General features: G+C 64.3%; 1 protein-coding gene across 1 annotated transcript; it reads right to left on the bottom strand.

Annotated features, from left to right (window-relative positions):
* Positions 1-245: 245 nt before the first annotated feature.
* On the bottom strand, positions 246-18,022 carry HNRNPUL1 (heterogeneous nuclear ribonucleoprotein U like 1; the record flags this gene model as incomplete). Its single annotated transcript, XM_050322155.1, has 14 exons — positions 17,973-18,022; positions 17,321-17,499; positions 15,347-15,544; positions 14,462-14,575; positions 14,162-14,339; positions 12,836-12,909; positions 11,528-11,667; positions 8,967-9,066; positions 8,325-8,437; positions 5,911-6,177; positions 3,505-3,627; positions 3,295-3,423; positions 676-844; positions 246-330 (listed from the first exon to the last, which is right to left on the bottom strand). Coding segments are annotated over exons 1-14 (1,919 nt in total), but the record flags the coding sequence as incomplete, so codon positions are not given.
* Between the last annotated feature and the right edge of the window lie 1,388 nt (positions 18,023-19,410).

Genomic DNA, 19,410 nt, shown 5'->3' with positions numbered 1-19,410 from the left:
CGGCGTGGTCGGGCACGTCCTTGCCCTCCTCGGTGGGTGCCACATGGGGCAGATCCCCCCCAATGCTCCATTCCCACCCCCAATCCTGGTGTTTTTCACCCCAAATCTGGGTGTTTTTCCCCAGAATTCCGTGTTTTTCACCCCAAATTCCCATTTTTCCCCACCTTTCATCTCCTGCATGGCGTGGTCGGGCACGTCCTTGCCCTCCTCGTGGGTGCAGATCCCCCCCAGTCCTCCATTCCCACCCCAAATCCTGGTTTTTCACCCCACATCCCGGGGTTTTTGCCTCAAATCCCGGTGTTTTTCCCCAGAATTCCCATTTTTCCCCACCTTTCATCTCGAGCACGGTGTGGTCGGGCACATCCTTGCCCTCCCCATCAGTGCCCATGGGGCAGATCCCCCCCAGTCCTCCATTCCCACCCCCAATCCCGGGGTTTTTCACCCCAAATCCGGGTGTTTTTGCCCAGAATTCCCCCAGAATTCCCATTTTTCCCCACCTTTCATCTCGAGTACGGCGTGGTCGGGCACGTCCTTGCCCTCCTCGTGGGTGCACATGGGGCAGATCCCCCCCAGTCCTCCATTCCCACCCCAAATCCTGGTGTTTTTCACCCCAAATCTGGGTGTTTTTGCCCAGAATCCCGGTGTTTTTCCCCCAAATTCCCACGTTTTCCCCACCTTTCATCTCGAGCACGGCGTGGTCAGGCACGTCCTTGCCCTCCTCGTCGGTTCTGCGCACCGTGCGCTGCCGCAGCTCCTGGTCGGTGGGGCAGATGACGATGGCCTTGCGCTGGAAGCCCTCGAAGGGACGCATTTTTCGGCGCTGGGCGGAGCCGTACACGTTGGTCTGGGCGGGGATTTGGGGGAAAAAAGGGGGGAAATGGGTTAAAAGTGGTGTTTAGGGAGGGGTTTCCTGGGGAGGGGCAGGACTGGGGGACAGGGACACATCCAGGATGGGGGACAGGGACATGGGAGATGTCCAGGATGGGGGACAGGGACATGGGGGATGTCCAGGATGGGGGACAGGGACATGGGAGATGTCCAGGATGGGGGACAGGGATATGGGAGATGTCCAGGATGGGGGACAGGGATATGGGGGAGGTCCAGGATGAGGGACAGGGATATGGGAGATGTCCAGGATGAGGGACAGGGACATAGGAGATGTCCAGGATGGGGGACAGGGACATAGGAGATGTCCAGGATGGGGGACAGGGATGTGGGGGAAGTCCAGGATGGGGGACAGGGACATGGGGGAAGTCCAGGATGGGGGACAGGGACATGGGACATGTCCAGGATGGGGGACAGGGACATGGGGAGGTCCAGGATAGGGAACAGGGACATGGGGGAAGTCCAGGATTGGGGACAAGGACACTGGGACATGTCCAGGATGAGGGACAGGGACATGGGAGATGTCCAGGATGGGGGACAGGGATATGGGAGATGTCCACGATGGGGGACAGGGATATGGGAGATGTCCACGATGGGGGACAGGGACATTGGAAGAAGTCCAGGATGGGGAATAGGGATATGGGAGATGTCCAGGATTGGGGACAGGGACATGGGAGATGTCCAGGATGGGGGACAGGGACATGGGAGATGTCCAGGATGGGGGACAGGGACATGGGAGATGTCCACGATGGGGGACAGGGACATTGGAAGAAGTCCAGGATGGGGAATAGGGACATGGGAGATGTCCAGGATTGGGGACAGGGATATGGGAGATGTCCAGGATGGAGGACAGGGACATGGGGAGGTCCAGGATGGGGGACAGGGACATGGGGAGGTCCAGGATGGGGGACAGGGACATGGGAGAAGTCCAGGATGGGGGACAGGGATATGGGGGAAGTCCAGGATGGGGGACAGGGACATGGGGGAAGTCCAGGATGGGGGACAGGGACATGGGGGAAGTCCAGGATGGGGGACAGGGATATGGGGGAAGTCCAGGATGGGGGACAGGGATATGGGAGATGTCCAGGATTGGGGACAGGGATATGGGAGATGTCCAGGATGGGGGACAGGGACACCGGGACATGTCCAGGATGAGGGGCAGAGACATGGGGAGGTCCAGGATGGGGGACAGGGACACTGGGACATGTCCAGGATGAGGAGCAGAGACTGGGAAGGCAGTGGAGGCTGTCCCACAAGTGCCCCCAGTGCCCCCAGGATGCCCCCAAAGCCCCTCAGAGTCCCCTCCCCACCTGGTCGAGGGTGTAGTTGCGGCATTTCCTGGCTACGATCCGGATGAGTTGGTTCAGGCCCTACATGGCCTGCTGACCCTGACAGCCCCCAGAGCCCCCCAGGATGTCCCCAGAGCCCCCCAGAGCCCCCCAAAGCCCCTCACCCACCTGGTCGAGGATGTAGTTGCGGCGTTTGCGCGCTGCGATCTGGATCAGGCGGTTCAGGCACTGCTCACCCTGACACCCCCCCAAAGCCCCCCAGGATGTCCCCAGAGCCCCTAGGATGTCCCCAAAGCCCCCCAGAGCCCCCTGGATGTCCCAGCCCCCACCCACCTGGTGCTGCGATCTGGATCAGGTGGTCCAGGCACTGCTGACCCTGACACCCCCAGAGCCCCAGACGCCCCCAGGATGTCCCCAAAGCCCCCAGGATGTCCCCAGAGCCCCCAAGCCCCCAAGCCCCCCACCCACCTGGTCGAGGATGTAGTTGCGGCGTTTGCGCGCTGCGATCTGGATCAGGTGGTTCAGGCACTGCTGACCCTGACACCCCAGAGCCCCCAGAGCCCCCCAGGGTCCCCAGGATGTCCCTAGAGCCCCCAAAGCCCCACTCCGCTGCGACCTGGTCAGGATGGTTCGGCTTAGCGCTGCTGACCTGACACGTTTCAGGCACTGCGGGACGTCCCAAGCCCCAGAGCCCCCCAGAGCCCCCAAAGCCCCCACCCACCTGGTCGAGGATGTAGTTGCGGCGCTTTCGCGCATGCGATCTGGATCAGGTGTTCAGGCACGGCTCACTGGCACCCCAGTGCCTCTGACACCCCCGGATGCCCCCAAAGCCCCCAGAACCAGGATGCCCCAGGCCCCAGAGCCCCCAAAGCCCCCACCCACCTGGTCGAGGATGTGGGGCGTTTTGCTGATCTGGATCAGGTTCAGCTCTCACCTGACACCCCAAGCCCCATGTCCCAGAGCCCCCAGAGCCCCCACCCACCTGGTCGAGGATGTAGTTGCGGCGTTTGCGCGCTGCGATCTGGATCAGGCGGTTCAGGCACTGCGTGGTCCTGATGACCCTGACATGCCCCCAAAGCCCCCCAGAGCCCCCAGGATGTCCCCAAAGCCCCCCACTCACCTGGTCGAGGATGTAGTTGCGGCGTTTGCGCGCTGCGATCTGGATCAGGCGGTTCAGGCACTGCGTCGCCTGCTGGATCAGCACGTCCCACCTGCCCGCGTAGTTTCGCTGCCGCCGCAGCCCCATCACCTTTGGGGGGACAGGGGGGACGTGAGGGGGGTTCAGCCGGGCCTGGGGACACCTCGGGGACCCCCAGGGGGGCGGCCGTACCCTCATCTTGTCCATGATAGCGTTGGTGCCCAGGATGTTGTACTTCTTGGACGGGTTGGCGGCCGCGTGTTTGACGGCCCACGTCGTCTTGCCCGCGGCAGGGAGGCCCACCATCATCAGGATCTGGGGACATTGGGGACATGTGACACTGTCATTGGGACAGCCCAGGGCACCCTCAGTGTCACAGCTGTCCCTGTGCCACCCCACCATCATCAGGATCTGGGGACACAGGGGACATGTGACACTGTCACTGATCACCCTGCACTCCTTGGGGTCACAGCTGTCCCTGTGTCACCCCACCATCATCAGGATCTGGGGACAGGGGACATGTGACACTGTCACTGGAACAGCCCAGGGCACCTCAGTGTCACAGCTGTCCCTGTGTCACCCCACCATCATCAGGATCTGGGGACAAGGGACATGTGACACTCACTGGAACAGCCCAGGCACCCTCAGTGTCACAGCTGTCCCTGTGCCACCCCACCATCATCAGCATCTGGGGACAGGGGACATTGGGGACATGTGACACTGATCACCCTGCACCCCTCAGTGTCACAGCTGTCCCTGTGTCACCCCACCATCATCAGGATCTGGGGACAGGGGACACTGGGGACACAGGGGACACTGTCACTGATCACCCTGCACTCCTTGGGGTCATAGCTGTCCCTGTGTCACCCCACCATCATCAGGATCTGGGGACATTGGGGACATGTGACACTGATCACCCTGCACCCCTCAGTGTCACAGCTGTCCCTGTGTCACCCCACCATCATCAGGATCTGGGGACAGGGGACATTGGGGACATGTGACACTGTCACTGGGACCCCCCAGGGCACCCTTAGCATCACAGCTGTCCCCGTGTCACCCCACCATCATCAGGATCTGGGGACATTGGGGACATGTGACACTGATCACCCTGCACCCCTCAGTGTCACAGCTGTCCCTGTGTCACCCCACCATCATCAGGATCTGGGGACATTGGGGACACAGGGGACATTGGGGACATGTGACACTCACTGGGACAGACCAGAGCACCCTCAGTGTTACAGCTGTCCCTGTGTCACCCCACCATCATCAGGATCTGGGGACATTAGGGACATTGGGGACACAGGGGACACTGTCACTGATCACCCTGCACTCCTTGGGGTCACAGCTGTCCCTGTGTCACCCCACCATCATCAGGATCTGGGGACAGGGGACAGGCATGTCACTGTACTGCGACCCCAGTGCACCCCTTGGGGTCACAGCTGTCCCTGTGTCACCCCACCATCATCAGGATCTGGGGACATTGGGGACAGAGGACATGTGTCACTGGGACACCCTGTACCCCCCAGTGTCACCATCACTGTGTCACTGCTCATTGGGACCCAGGTGACCCAGATCCACCTCCAAGCCCCATCACAGCTGTCCCTGCACCTCACCACCAGCCATCATGATCTGGGGCACAGGGTGCCCCAGGGCTGCCCCAGGGGCAGGTGCTGGATGGGGGTGAAGCCAGGGGGGAGGGCACAGGGTGACCCCAAAGCTCCTCAAAGACCCCCACACCTCTCACCTCACACTCAGCCTTGCTCTTAGGGCCCAGGATGACCCTCAGAGGACCTCAGGGCCCCCCGCACACTCGTCACTGATCACCCTGCACTCCTTGGGGTCACAGCTGTGCCTGTGTCACCCCACCATCATCAGGATCTGGGGACAGGGGACAGAGGACATGTGTCACTGATCACCCTGCACTCCCCAGTGTCACCATCACTGTGTCACTGCTCTTGGGCCCCAGGGCGACCCCAAATCCCAAACCACCCCCAAACCCCTCACCTCACACTCAGCCTTGCTCTTGGGCCCCAGGGTGACCCCAAACCCCTCACCTCACACTCAACCTTGCTCTTGGGGCCCAGGGTGACCCCAGGATGTCCCCCCAGCCCCAGGGTGACCCCAAATCCCCCCAAAGCCCTCACCTCACACTCAGCCTTGCTCTTGGGGACCAGGGTGACCCCAGAGCCCCCAAATCCTCCCCAAAGCCCCCCCACATCCCTCACCTCACACTCAGCCTTGCTCTTGGGGCCCAGGGTGACCCCAGGGTGTCCCCCCAGCCCCAGGGTGACCCCAAATCCCCCCAGTTTTCCCCCAAAGCCCTCACCTCACACTCAGCCTTGCTCTTGGGGCCCAGGGTGCCCCGCAGGCGCTGCCCCAGGGGCAGGTGCTGGATGGGGGTGAAGCCAGGGGGGAGGGCACAGGGTGACCCCAAACCCCCCCAAATCCCCCCAATCCCTCACCTCACACTCAGCCTTGCTCTTGGGGCCCAGGGTGCCCCGCAGGCGCTGCCCCAGGGGCAGGTGCTGGATGGGGGTGAAGCCAGGGGGGAGGGCACAGGGTCACCCCAAACCCCCCCAAATCCCCCCAATCCCTCACCTCACACTCAGCCTTGCTCTTGGGGCCCAGCGTGCCCCGCAGGCGCTGCCCCAGGGGCAGGTGCTGGATGGGGGTGAAGCCAGGGGGCAGGGCACAGAAGGGCTCCTGGCGCTGCCCGAAGTTGAACTCCACGGCGCAGTTCTTCACCAGCACGTGGGGGAACAGGGCCCGGCCCCCCAGGGCCTCCTTGGGCACCCTGAAGGCCACCCCCAGCCACTGGCCGTTCTTGAGGAACGACAGCTCCACCTCCTCCCCGCACTCGAAGTCCTGCCGGGGACGGGGGGACAACGTCACGTCCACCGTGGGGACAGCGGGGACAATGTCACATCCACCGTGGGGACAACGTCACATCCACCGTGGGGACAGGGGAACAATGTCACATCCACCGTGGGGACAACGTCACGTCCACCGTGGGGACAGGGGGGACAATGTCACATCCACCGTGGGGACAACGTCACGTCCACCGTGGGGACAAGGGGGACAGGGACAGGGGGACAACGTCACATCCACCATGGGGACAGGGACAGAGGGGACAACGTCACATCCACCGTGGGGACGTCACATCCACCGTGGGGACAGGGGGACAACGTCACGTCCACCGTGGGGACAGGGGGGACAGGGACAGGGGGACAACGTCACATCCACCGTGGGGATAGCAGGGGACAACGTCACATCCACCATGGGGACAGGGGGACAACGTCACATCCACCGTGGGGACAGGGGAACAACATCAGATCCACCCCATGGGGACAGGGGGACAATGTCACATCCACCGTGGGGACAGGGGAACAACATCAGATCCACCCCATGGGGACAGGGGGACAATGTCACATCCACCATGGGGACAGGGGGGACAACGTCACATCCACCGTGGGGACAGAGGGGACAGGGACAGGGGGACAATGTCACATCCACCGTGGGGACAGGGGGGACAGGGACAGGGGGACAATGTCACATCCACCGTGGGGACAGAGGGGACAGGGACAGGGGGACAATGTCACATCCACCGTGGGGACAGGGGGGACAGGGACAGGGGGACAATGTCACATCCACCGTGGGGACAGGGGGGACAGGGACAGGGGGACAATGTCACATCCACCGTGGGGACAGGGGAACAGGGACAGATCCACCCCATGGGGACAGGGGGGACAATGTCACATCCACCGTGGGGACAGGGGGAACAACATCAGACATCCACCCCCCGGGGACAGCAGGGACGGGGACAGTGGGACAGGATGGGGCACAGGGACAGCGGGGACACCATCAGCCATCACCCACTGTGGGGACAGCAGGGCATGGGGACAGTGGGGACACCATCAGACCATCCCCCTGGGGACAGCAGGGCAGGGGGACAGTGGGGACACCATCAGACCATCCCCCTGGGGACAACAGGGCATGGGGACAGTGGGACAGGATGGGGCACAGGGACAGTGGGAGGGAGACAGGGACAGTGGGAGGGGGACAGGATGGGGCACAGGGACAGTGGGAGGGGACAGGATGGGGCACAGGGACAGGGGAGGGGGACAGGATGGGGCACAGGGACAGTGGGAGGGACAGGGACAGTGGGAGGGGACAGGATGGGGCACAGGGACAGTGGGAGGGGGACAGGGACAGTGGGAGGGGGACAGGGACAGTGGGAGGGGGACGGGATGGGGCACAGGGACAGTGGGAGGGGGACAGGATGGGGCACAGGGACAGTGGGAGAGGGACAGGATGGGGCACAGGGACAGGGACTCTAAAGGACACAACGGAGCTCCAGAACGTCCCCCAGGAGGGGTCCCCCTGCAGGACACCCAGAACAGGTCCCAGAGCCCCCCAGGACACCCAGGACAGATCCCAGTACCCCACAGGACACCCAGGATGGATCCCAGAGCCCCCCAGGACACCCAGAACAGGTCCCAGAGCCCCCCCAGGACACCCAGGACAGATCCCAGTACCCCACAGGACACCCAGGACGGGTCCCAGAGCCCCCCAGGACACCCAGGACGGGTCCCAGAGCCCCCCCAGGACACCCAGGATGTGTCCCAGAGCCCCCCAGGACGGGTCCCAGTACCCCCAGGACACCCAGGATGTGTCCCAGCACCCCCCAGGACAGATCCCAGCACCCCCCAGGACACCCAGGACAGATGCCAGTGCCCCACAGGACACCCAGGACCGGTCCCAGAGCCCCACAGGACACCCAGGACCGGTCCCAGAGCCCCCCAGCACACCCAGGACAGATCCCAGAGCCCCCCAGGACACCCCAGGACAGGTCCCAGAGCCCCCCAGGACACCCAGGACAGGTCCCAGCACCCCACAGGACAACCAGGATGTGTCCCAGCACCCCACAGGTCCCCCAGGATGTGTCCCAGCACCCCCCAGGCCATGCAGGGGGTCCATAAAGGGGTCCCAGGGCCCCCCTTTCCCCCACCCACCGCCAGGCAGGCGATGACGTCGTTCTCAGCGAAGGGCTCCCCGTAGCTCTCGAACTTGCAGTTGGTCGATTTCTTGCCGGTGCCGCCGTAGCCGTAGGAGAAGGGCTCCTCTCCTGGGGGGTACACACTGCCATGGGCTGGAGCCCCCCCAGAACCCCCCTTACCCAGCTGGGTGCTGCAGGAGCCCCCCTTACCCAGCTGGGTGCTGCAGGAACCCCCCCTTACCCAGCTGGGTGCTGCAGGAGCCCCCCTTACCCAGCTGGGTGCTCAGGAGTCCAGGGACCCCCCAGAACCCCCCCTTACCCAGCTGGGTGCTGCAGGAGTCCAGGGACCCCAGAACCCCTTACCCAGCTGAGTGCTGCAAGAGCCCCCCTCTTACCCAGCTGGGTGCTGCAGGAGTCCAGGGACCCCCTCAGAACCCCCCCTTACCCAGCTGGGTGCTGCAGGAGCCCCCCTTACCCAGCTGGGTGCTCAGGGACCCCCCCAGAACCCCCCCTTACCCAGCTGGGTGCTGCAGGAGCCCCCCTTACCCAGCTGGGTGCTGCAGGGACCCCCCCTTACCCAGCTGGGTGCTGCAGGAGTCCAGGGACCACCCCAGAACCCCCTCTTACCCAGTTGGGTGCTGCAGGAGCCCCCCCTTACCCAGCTGGGTGCTGCAGGAGTCCAGGGACCACCCCACGCGCACGACGTGCGGGTCGGGCTCCGACGAGGGCAGGTGCTTCACCGAGATCTCCTCGTTCACCTGCACGGGGGGCATGGGGTTATTGTCACTGGGACCCACCGCTGTCACCAAACCTGTCAGCTGTCACTGGGACCCCTAACTGTCACTGTGACCCATCACTGTCACCAGAACCTGTCACTGGGACCTATTATTGTCACTGTGACCCATCACTGTCACCAGAACCTGTCACTGGGACCTATTATTGTCACTGTGACCCACCACTGTCACCAGAACCTGTCAGCTGTCACTGGGACCCCTCACTGTCACTGAGACCCATCGCTGTCACCAGAACCTGTCAACTGTCACTGTGACCCGTCACTGTCACTGTGACCCACCACTGTCACCAGAACCTGTCAGCTGTCACTGGGACCCCTGACTGTCACTATGACCCGTTACTGTCACTGTGACCCATCGCTGTCACCAGAACCTGCCACTGGGACCCGTTATTGTCACTGGGACCCGTTATTGTCACTGTGACCCACCACTGTCACCAGAACCTGTCAGCTGTCACTGGGACCCCTGACTGTCACTGAGACCTGTTATTGTCACTGTGACCCATTGCTGTCACCAGAACCTGTCAGCTGTTACTGGGACCCCTGACTGAGACCCGTCATTGTCACTGTGACCCATCACTGTCACCAGAACCTGTCAGCTGTCACTGGGACCCCTGACTGTCACTGAGACCTGTCATTGTCACTGTGACCCGTCATTGTCACTGAGACCCCTCACTGTCACTGAGACCTGTCACTGTTACTGAGACCCATCACTGTCACTAAGGCCTGTCACCAAGACCTATCATTGTTACTGAGCCCCATCACTATCACTAAAACCTGTCATTGTCACTGAAACCCATCACTGTCACTGGGACCCGTCACTGTCACTGAGACCCATCATTGTCACTGAGACCCGTCACTGTCACTGAAACCTGTCACTGTCACTGATACCCGTCACTGTCACTGAGACCCATCACTGTCACTGAGACCTGTCACTGTCACTGAGACCTGTCATTGTCACTAGACCCGTCACTGTTACTGAGACCTGTCACTGTCACTGTACCGTCACTGTCACTGAGACCCAATGTCCTGGACCTGTCACTGTCACTGAGACCTGTCATTGTTACTGAGACCTGTCACTGTTACTGAGACCTGTCATTGTTACTGAGACCCATCACTGTCACTGGGACCTGTCACCAACACCTGTCACGTGTCACTGTCCCCTGTCACCTCTCAGTGGGATCTGGCACCAAAAACCACCACCTGTCACCATGACCTGCCACTGTCACCAGGACACAACAAAGTCACCAGGATCTGTCCCGTCTGTGTCCCTGTCCCTGTCAGTGTCCCCTGTCCTTGTCTGTGTCCCCTGTGTCCCCTCTCACCTTCATCTCGAAGCAGACACCTCCCTGCCATGCCACGTAGGTAGCCCTGTGTCCTCTGTGTCCCCTGTGTCAGTGTCCCCTGTGTCAGTGTCCCCTGTCCTTGTCTGTGTCCCCTGTGTGTCCCCTCACCTTCATCTCGAAGCAGACCCGTCCCTGGCGAGCCCTCTAGGTGTCCCTGTGTCCCCTGTCCCTGTCAGTCTCCCCTGTGTCAGTGTCCCCTGTCCCTGTCCCCTCTCACCTTCATCTCGAAGCAGACCCATCCCTGGCGTGCCCCGTAGGTGGCCCTGTGTGTGTCCCCTGTCTGTGTCCCCTGTATCAATGTCCCCTGTGTCTCCTCTCACCTTCATCTCAAAGCAGACCTGTCCCTGCCGTGCCCCGTAGGTGGCCCTGTCAGTGTCCCCTATGTCTGTGTCCCCTGTCCCTGTGTCCCCTGTCCCTGTGTCTCCTGTGTCAGTGTACCCTGTGTCTGTGTCCCCTGTGTCAGTGTCCCCTGTGTGTGTCCCCTGTGTCTCCTCTCACCTTCATCTCGAAGCAGACGCGTCCCTGCTGTGCCCCGTAGGTGGTCCTCTGTGTGTCCCCTGTCTGTGTCCCCTGTGTCCCCTGTGTCAGTGTCCCCTGTGTCCCGTCCCTGTCTGTGTCCGTGTCCGCCTCTCACCTTCATCTCGAAGCAGACGCGTCCCTGCCGTGCCCCGCAGGTGTCCCCTGTCCCTGTGTCCCCTGTGTCAGTGTCCCCTGTGTCCCCTCCCACCTTCATCTCGAAGCAGACGCGTCCCTGCCGTGCCCCGTAGGTGGCCCTGTCAGTGTCCCCTGTCCCTGTGTCCCCTGTGTCAGTGTCCCCTGTCCCCGTGTGTGTCCCCTGTGTCCCCTGTCCCCCTCTCACCTTCATCTCGAAGCAGACGCGTCCCTGCCGTGCCCCGTAGGTGGCCCTGTCTGTGTCCCCTGTCCCTGTGTCCCCTGTCCCTGTGTCCCCTGTGTCCGTGTCCCTGTGTCCCCTCACCTTCATCTCGAAGCAGACGCGTCCCTGGCGTGCCCCGTAGGTGGCCCTGTCTGTGTCCCCTGTCCCTGTGTCCCCTGTCCCTGTGTCCCCTGCCTGTCCCCTCTCACCTTCATCTCAAAGCACACACGTCCCTGCCGTGCCCCGTAGGTGGCCCTGGCCCCGGACCAGAGGTAGGCGAAGCCCTCGATGGTCAGGGGGTAGCCGCTGTACCGGTCCCGCGCCACCTTGAAGTGCAGGTCACAGTTGTCTGGGGACACACAGCGCACAGGGGTCACCCAGGGGACACCGGGGGGACAGGGGACACCTGGGGGGACAGGGAACACCTGGGAGGGACAGGGGACACCTGGGAGGGACAGGGGACACCTGGGGGCACAGTTGTCTGGGGACACACAGTGCACAGGGGTCACCCAGGGGACACCTGGGGGGCACAGGGGACACCTGGGGAGCACAGGGGACACCTGGGGGAACAGTTGTCTGGGGACACACAGCGCACAGGGGTCACCCAGGGGACACCTGGGGGGCACAGGGGACACCTGGGGGGACACAGGGGACACCTGGGGGAACAGTTGTCTGGGGACACACAGGGCACAGGGGGTCACCCAGGGGACACAGGGGACACCTGGGGGACAGGGGACACCTGGGGACAGCACTGTCGGGGACACATAGCTACAGGGGCCAGGGACACCTGGGGACTGGGGACACCTGGGGGAACAGCGGACACCTGGGGGACAGGGGACACCTGGGGGACACCTGGGGGCACAGGGGACACCTGGGGGGACAGGGGACACCTGGGGGGGCACAGGGGACACCTGGGGGAACAGTTGTCTGGGGACACACAGCGCACAGGGGTCACCCAGGGGACACCTGGGGGGACAGGGGACACCTGGGAGGGACAGGGGACACCTGGGGGAACAGTTGTCTGGGGACACACAGCGCACAGGGGTCACCCAGGGGACACCTGGGGGGCACAGGGGACACTGGGGGTCACAGTTGTCTGGGGACACACAGTACACAGGGGTCACCTAGGACACCTGGGGGGGACAGGGGACACTGGGGGGGACAGGGAACACCTGGGGAGCACTGTTGTCTGGAGACACACAGCACAGCAGGGTCACAGGGGGACACAGAGGACACCAGGGGGGAACAGGGAACATCGAGGGGGTCACAGACGACAAGGACGGGGGGAGGGGGGTGACACATAACACCAAGGGGGGTGACAAGTGACGTCAGGGGTGTGACAGGGGGGGTGACAGGTGATACCAGGGCAGTCCCAGGGGCCACGAGGGGGTCACAGGTGACATGGGACAGGTACTCACAGGTGACACGGGGGGGTCCCAGGGGACACAGGGGGGTCACAGGCACTCACAGGTGACACAGGGGGTGACAGGTGACACGGGGAGGTGACAAACACTCACAGGTGTCCACGGCCACCAGGGAGTCATCGAAATCCTCCTCCTCCTCCTCGGCCGGGGGCTGTGGGGAACGGCCCCTGGGGGGGCACAGACTCAGCTGGGGGGGCAGGGACCCCACTGGGGGGGAGGGACTGAATTTGGGGGTAGGGACCCAACTGGGGGCAGGGACTGAATTTGGGGGGCAGGGACCCAACTGGGGGGCAGGGACTGAATTTGGGGGCAGGGACTGAATTTGAGGGGGCAGGGACCCAACTGGGGGCAGGGACTGAATTTGGGGGCAGGGACTGAATTTGGGAGGTCAAAGCATGAATTTGGGGGCAGGGACTGAATTTGAGGGGCAGGGACCCAACTGGGGGGCAGGGACTGAATTTAGGGGGCAGGGAGTGAAGTGGGGGGGCAGAGACTGAATTTAGGGGGGTAAGGAATGAATCTGGGGGGGCAGAGACTGAATTTGGGGGGTCAGGGCACAAAATGGGGGTCAGAGCATCAAAGTGGGGGATGTCAGAGACCAAACTGGGAGAGTCAGAGTCCGAAATTGGGAAGTGTCAGAGACCAAACTGGGGGGGTCAGAATCTCAAACTTGGGGGGCTCAGAGGCCAAATTGGGGGAGGTCAGAGCGCCAAATTGGGGGGGAGGGGTCAGAATCCCAAACTGGGTGGGGTCAGAACCCAAACTTGGGGGGATCAGAGCCCCAAATTGGGGGAGGGGTCAGAGCCCCAAACTGGCGGGGTGGGGGGGCCCAGAATCCCAAAGTGGGGGGGGTCAGAACCCCAAACTGGAAGGTGACAGAACCCCCAATCGGAGGGATCAGAATTCCAAACTGGGGGTGTCAGAACCCAAACTGAGGGTGTCAGACCCCTCCAGTTAGAAGGGAATCAGAACCCCAAACTGGGGGCTGTCAGAACCCAAACCAGGTGGGGCGTGTCAGCCCCCCAAATCGGGGGTCAGCCCCCCCAAATTGTGCTGGGGGGGGGTCAGTGGCTCAGCCCCCCCAAATCGTGCCATGGGGGTCAGCAGCTCAACCCCCAATGTGCTGGGGGTCAGCCCCCAAATTGTGCTGGAGGGGGGCTGGCTCAGCCCCAAATCGTGCTGGGGGATCAGGGGCTCAGCCTCCCCAAATCGTGCTGGGGGTCAGTGGCTCAGCCCCCCCAAATTGTGCCGGGAGGGGGTCACTGGCTCAGCCCCCCCAAATCGTGCTGGGGGGGGTCAGCCCCCCCAAATCGTGCTGGGGGAGGATCAGGCCCAGCCCCCAAATCATGCTGGGGTGTCAGCCCCCAAATCGTGCTGGGGGGTCAGCCCTCCAAATCGTGCTGGGGGTCAGGGGCTCACCTCTTGTCCTCGCGGTGCTCGTAGTAGCCCCTCCCCGCGGCCTCGTAGGGTCTCTTGCGGGGCTGGGGGCCGGGAGGGGTCTGGGCCCGGCCGCCCCGGGGTGCTGTAGGGGGCCCGGGGCGCTGAAGGTGGGGAGGGGCGCTGTAGCTGGGGGAGCTGTAGCTGGGGGAGGCCGTAGCTTGGGGGAGGGCGCCGTAGTTTGGGGGAGGGCGCTGTAGGTGGGGGAGGGGCGCTGTAATTTGGGGAGGGAGCGCTGTAGGTGGGGGGGCCGGGTAGCCGGTGGGGAGGGGAGCCTGCAACCGGCCGGGGGGAGCGGTGAAGGTGGGGGGCGGGGGAGGTGAAGGGGGGCGCTGTAGGTGGGGGACGGGGCAGGGGGCGTGGGGGTCGTCGGCCTTCGCTCCGGCAGCTTCATCTCTGGGGGGGTGGAGAGAGGAGGGGGAATGGTGAGAGAGGGGCTGGAGACCCCCACCCAGAGACCCCCCAAGCACCCCAGGGCAGGACAGGGGGGTCTTGTTGAGAGACCACCCCCAGAGACCACCCTGAGCCCACCTGGGGCAAGGATGGGGGGGTTCTTGTTGAGAGACCCCCCCCAGAAACCACCCTGAGCCCCCCTGGGGCAAGGATGGGGGGGTTCTTGTTGAGAGACCCCCCCCAGAGACCACCTGAGTCCCCCTGGGGCAGGACGGGGGGGTTCTTGTTGAGAGACCCCTCCAGAGACCATTTGGGGCAGGATGGGGGGGCTCCTATTCAGAGACCCCCAAATCACACCCCCAGACACCCCTGTGACCCCCTGGGGCAGGACAGGGGATTCCTGTTCAGAGACCCTCCCAGAGACCCCCCGAGACCCCCTGGGAGAGGATAGGGGGGTTCCTGTTCAGAAACCCTCCCAGAGAGCCCCCCGAGACCTCCTGGGACAGGATAGGAGGATTTCTGTTCAGAGATCCCCACCCAGCGACCCCCCCGAGACCCCCTGGGACAGGACAGGGGGGTTCCTGTTCAGAGACCCCCCAATCACCCCCTCAGAGACCCCCCCAAGCACCTCTGGGGTAGGGTGGGGGGGTTCCTGTTCAGAGATCCCCCAAACACATCCCAGAGACCCCCCCCCAACCCCACTGGGAGCATCAAGGGGGGGGGGTTCCTGCCCAGAGACCCCTCCAAAGACCCCCCCAAACACCCCTTCCCTACCTGGGGGCAGCACTAGGGGGGGTTCCTGCTCCAGGGGTCTCCTCTCGTAGCCGGGCTCGGCCTCGGGGTCTCGCCCCCCCTGCTCGTAGCCCTGGGGGGGGCCCTGGAGGTCCTGGTAGTGGCCCTGGGGGTCCTGGTGGTGGCCCTGGAGGTCCTGGTGGTGGCTCTGGGGGTCCGTGTTGTGGTTGTCGAGGCCGTCTGGGAAATCAGGGGGGAAGAAAATGAGAATTTGGGCAAGGAACGGTCTCAAAATGTGGGGTTTTAATCCCCCCCCACTCCGGATTAGGGGGAAAATAAGGGGTCCCAGGGGATCTCAGGGATGAGGAAGGACATGGGGGGGTCCCAGGACCCTCAGGGATGGGGGGGAACATGAAGGGGTCCCAGGAGCCTCAGGGATGGAGGGGGAACACGAAGGGGTCCCAGGACCCTCAGGGATGGGGGGGGGACATGAGGGGACACAGGGAGGAATTGGGGGTCCCAGGAGCCTCAGGGATGAGGTGGGACCATGAAGGGGTCCCAGGACCCTCAGGGATGGGGTGGGGACATGGAGGAGTCCCAGGACCCTCAGGGATGGAGGAGAAATGGGGGGACATGGGGAAATGGGGGATCCCAGGGGGTCTCAGGGATCGGGGATCCAGCGGGAATGGGGGGTCCCAGGACCCTCAGGGATGGGGGATCCTTGGGAAGGGGGGGTCCCAGGACCCTTAGGGATGGGAGATCCTGGGGAAGGGGGGGTCCCAGGACACCCAGGAATGGAGGAGAAAGGGGGATACGTGGAGAAATGAGGGGTCCCAGGGGGTCTCAGGGACGGGGGAGGACATGTGGGGGTCCCAGGATGCTCAGGGATGGGGGATCTGTGGGAATGGGGGGGTCCCAGGACCCCCAGGGATGGGGGGGAGACCCGAGGGGATCCCAGGGACCCTCAGGGATGGGGGATCCTTGGGAATGGGGAGCTCCCAGGGACCCTCAGGGATTGGGGATCCTTGGGAATGGGGGTCCCACGACCCTCAGGGATGGGGGATCCAGGGGGGAATGGGGGGTCCCAGGACCCTCAGGGATGGGGGGAGACCCGAGGGGGTCCCAGGGACTTTCAGGGATGGGGGATCCAGGGGAAATGGGGGTCCCAGCCCCCTCAGGAGTGTAGGAAATGAAGGGGAGTCCCAGAATCCTCAGGGATGGGGGATCTAAGGGATCCCAGGAACCTCAGGGATGGGGGATCCTGGGGGATATGGGGAGTCCCAGGAAACCCAGGGATGGAGGGAGACCCGAGAGAGTCCCAGGACCCTCAGGGTTGGGCGTCGCGGGGCGTCCCAGCCCCTCAGACACGGAGGGTAACGGGGGGTCCCAGCCCCTCAGACATGGAGAGTAACGGGGGTCCTGAGGCCCTCAGGGAAGGGGGTCCCAGCCCCTCAGACACGGAGGGTAACGGGGGGTCCCAGCCCCTCATACACGGAGGGTAACGGGGGGTCCCGAGGCCCCTCAGGGATGGGGGGTCCCAGCCCCTCATACACGGAGGGTAACGGGGTCCTGGCCTCAGGAGGGGGTCCCAGCCCTCAGACACGGAGGGTAACGGGGTCCCAGCCCCTCAGACACGGAGGGTAACGGGGGGTCCCGAGGCCCCTCAGGGATGGGGGTCCCAGCCCCTCAGACACGGAGGGTAACGGGGGGTCCCGGGGCCCCTCAGGGAGGGGGGTCCCAGCCCCTCAGACACGGAGGGTAACGGGGGGTCCTAGGGCCCTCAGGGATAGGGGTCCCAGCCCCTCAGACACGGAGGGTAACGGGGGTCCTGGGGCCCTCAGGAGGGGGGTCCCAGCCCCTCAGACACGGAGGGTAACGGGGGATCCCATCCCCGCCAAGCCCGGGGGTCTCGGCCCTCCGCGCCCCCTCCGCGCGATCCTCACCCCCCGCCATCGGCGCGACCCCCGAGGGTCCCCCCCAACCCCCCCGGCCCCCCCGGCATCCTCACCCCCTTACACCGCCCGTCAGGCGCCGCCTCCCCTCTCCGGCCGCCCTCTCCGTCCAGCGCCGCCTGCAGCCGCTCGGCCAGCTCCGCCTTCAGCCCGCGCGTGTCGAGCCCGCGGCGGCCCAGCTCGTCCCGCAGCTCCTGCACCCGCAGCCGCCGGGGTCCATGGCCGGCCCCCTCCCCTCCCTCCCTCACGGGCCCCTCACGGGATCAAAATGGCCGCCACCGCCCCCCTCACGGCCGCGGCCCGCGCCGCGCCGTAACGCGCGCTCCCATTGGCCCGCCCCGCCGCCCGCCGATGTAACGCCGCTCCCCATTGGTTGCCGCGATCCGCTTCGCCCCCCCCCGCCTTCAACGGGTCCCGCCTTCTTCCCCCCCCCTCCTCACCCACAGCCCGGGCTCCCGCTCAGCCGCGCTTTGTAACCGGGGCGCTGATTGGGCGGCGGGGGCGGGGTCGGGGTGTAAGGCGGGCGATCATTGGTTAGTGCTGGGACTGGGCGACGCCTCTCCTCCTGAGGCGGGCTGCGCTACTATTGGCTGAGCGCCCTGCCTGTCAACGCGAGGGCGGGCGCAGAAGAGTAAAACTCGATTTCTATTGGTTGTTTAGCACGGGGAGGGCGGGGCCACCAGGACGGCGTCCCGGCGTGTTCCCGCCCCCGTTGCCTGGCAACGGGAGCCGCGCTGCTATTGGCTGGCTCGCGTTGCGATCCCATTGGTTGAGACCCGTTTCAGGGCGTGGTCTAGACCAAACCACGCCCCCTCCCCAAGCCACGCCCCCGAGCCTCCCCAAAAAGCGAGGCCGGAGCAGAACGAGGGGCTTTAATTGGGGGGGACACAAAAGGGGGTCCCGGGGGGGTTCTGGCCTTTGGGGGCGTCCCTGGGGGGGCTCTGGGGCTGAAGGGGGAGGGGTTGGGCCCTTTGGGAGACCCCAGAACCTGTGCGGGGGAGGGGTGTGGGGTGTCCTTCCTTTATGGGGGTCCTTGTGCTCGGGGGTCCCAAATGCCCTGATACCTTTGGGGGTCCTGCCTCTTGGGGGTCCCCAGTACCTTTGGGGGTCCTCAGTACCTTTGGGGGGTTCTCCTTTCGGGGGTCCCCAAAATGCCCTGATACCTTTGGGGGTCCCTGCCCTTGGGGGTCCCCAGTACCTTGGGGGTCTCGGTGGGTCTCTGCCCTTGGAGGGTCCCCAGTACCCTGGGGGGTCCCAGGGGGTCCCTGCCCTTGGGGGATCCCCAGTACCTTTGGGGGGATCCCAGGTGGGTCTCCAGTACCTTTGGAGGGGTTCTCCCTTTCTTCGGGGGTCCCCACAATGCCCTGATACTTTTGGGGGGTCCCAGGGGGTCCCTGCCTCTGGGGGCTCCCAGTCACCTTGGGGGATCCCTAGTACCTTTGGGGGGTCCCAGGGGGTCCCCAGTACCTTTTTGGGGGGTCTCTCCCTTTGCGGGGTCCTCACAATGCCCTGATACCTTTGGGGGTCCGTCCCAGGGGGGTCCCTGACCCTGGGAGGGTCCTCAGTACCTTTGGGGGATCCTCAGTACCTTGGGGGAGGTCCTGTCCCTTTGGGGCGGGGGTCCTGTGCCTCTGGTGGGGGTGAAGTCCCTGGGAATGCCCTGATGCCATTTGGGGAGGGGGCGTCTCAGGAGGTCCCTCCCATTTGGGGGTCCTGTCTTCTTGGGAGGGGGTCCCGGAATTCCCCTAATCCCTTGGGGGTCCTGTCCCTCGGAGGGTCCTGACCCTTAGGGGGAGTCCCTGGGGTGTCCCTTCCTTTGGGGGTCCTGACCCTTGGGGGGTCCCTGGGGTGTCCTTCCTTTGGGGGTCCTGACCCTTTGGGGGTCCTGTCCCTGGGTGGGGTCGCCCTGGGGGGTCCCTTCCTTTGGAGCGGGGTCCTGTCCCTTTGGGGGTCCTGACCCTTGAGGGCTGTCCCTGGGGGTCCCTTCCTTTGAGGGGGGTCCTGACCCTTTGGAGGGTCCTGTCCCTTTGGGGGTCTCTGTCCCTTGGGGGTCCTGACCCTTGGGGGCCGTCCCTGGGGTGTCCCTTCCTTTGGAGGGGGTCCTGTCCCTTTGGGGGTCCTGACCCTTTGGGGGTCCTGACCTCCCTTCCTTGG

This window comes from Myiozetetes cayanensis, unplaced genomic scaffold, assembly GCF_022539395.1.
Source record: "Myiozetetes cayanensis isolate MyiCay16 unplaced genomic scaffold, myiCay2020 scf274, whole genome shotgun sequence".
In the NCBI taxonomy this organism is placed as follows: Eukaryota; Metazoa; Chordata; class Aves; order Passeriformes; family Tyrannidae; genus Myiozetetes; species Myiozetetes cayanensis.
This window is presented reverse-complemented; position numbering and strand designations above follow the sequence as displayed.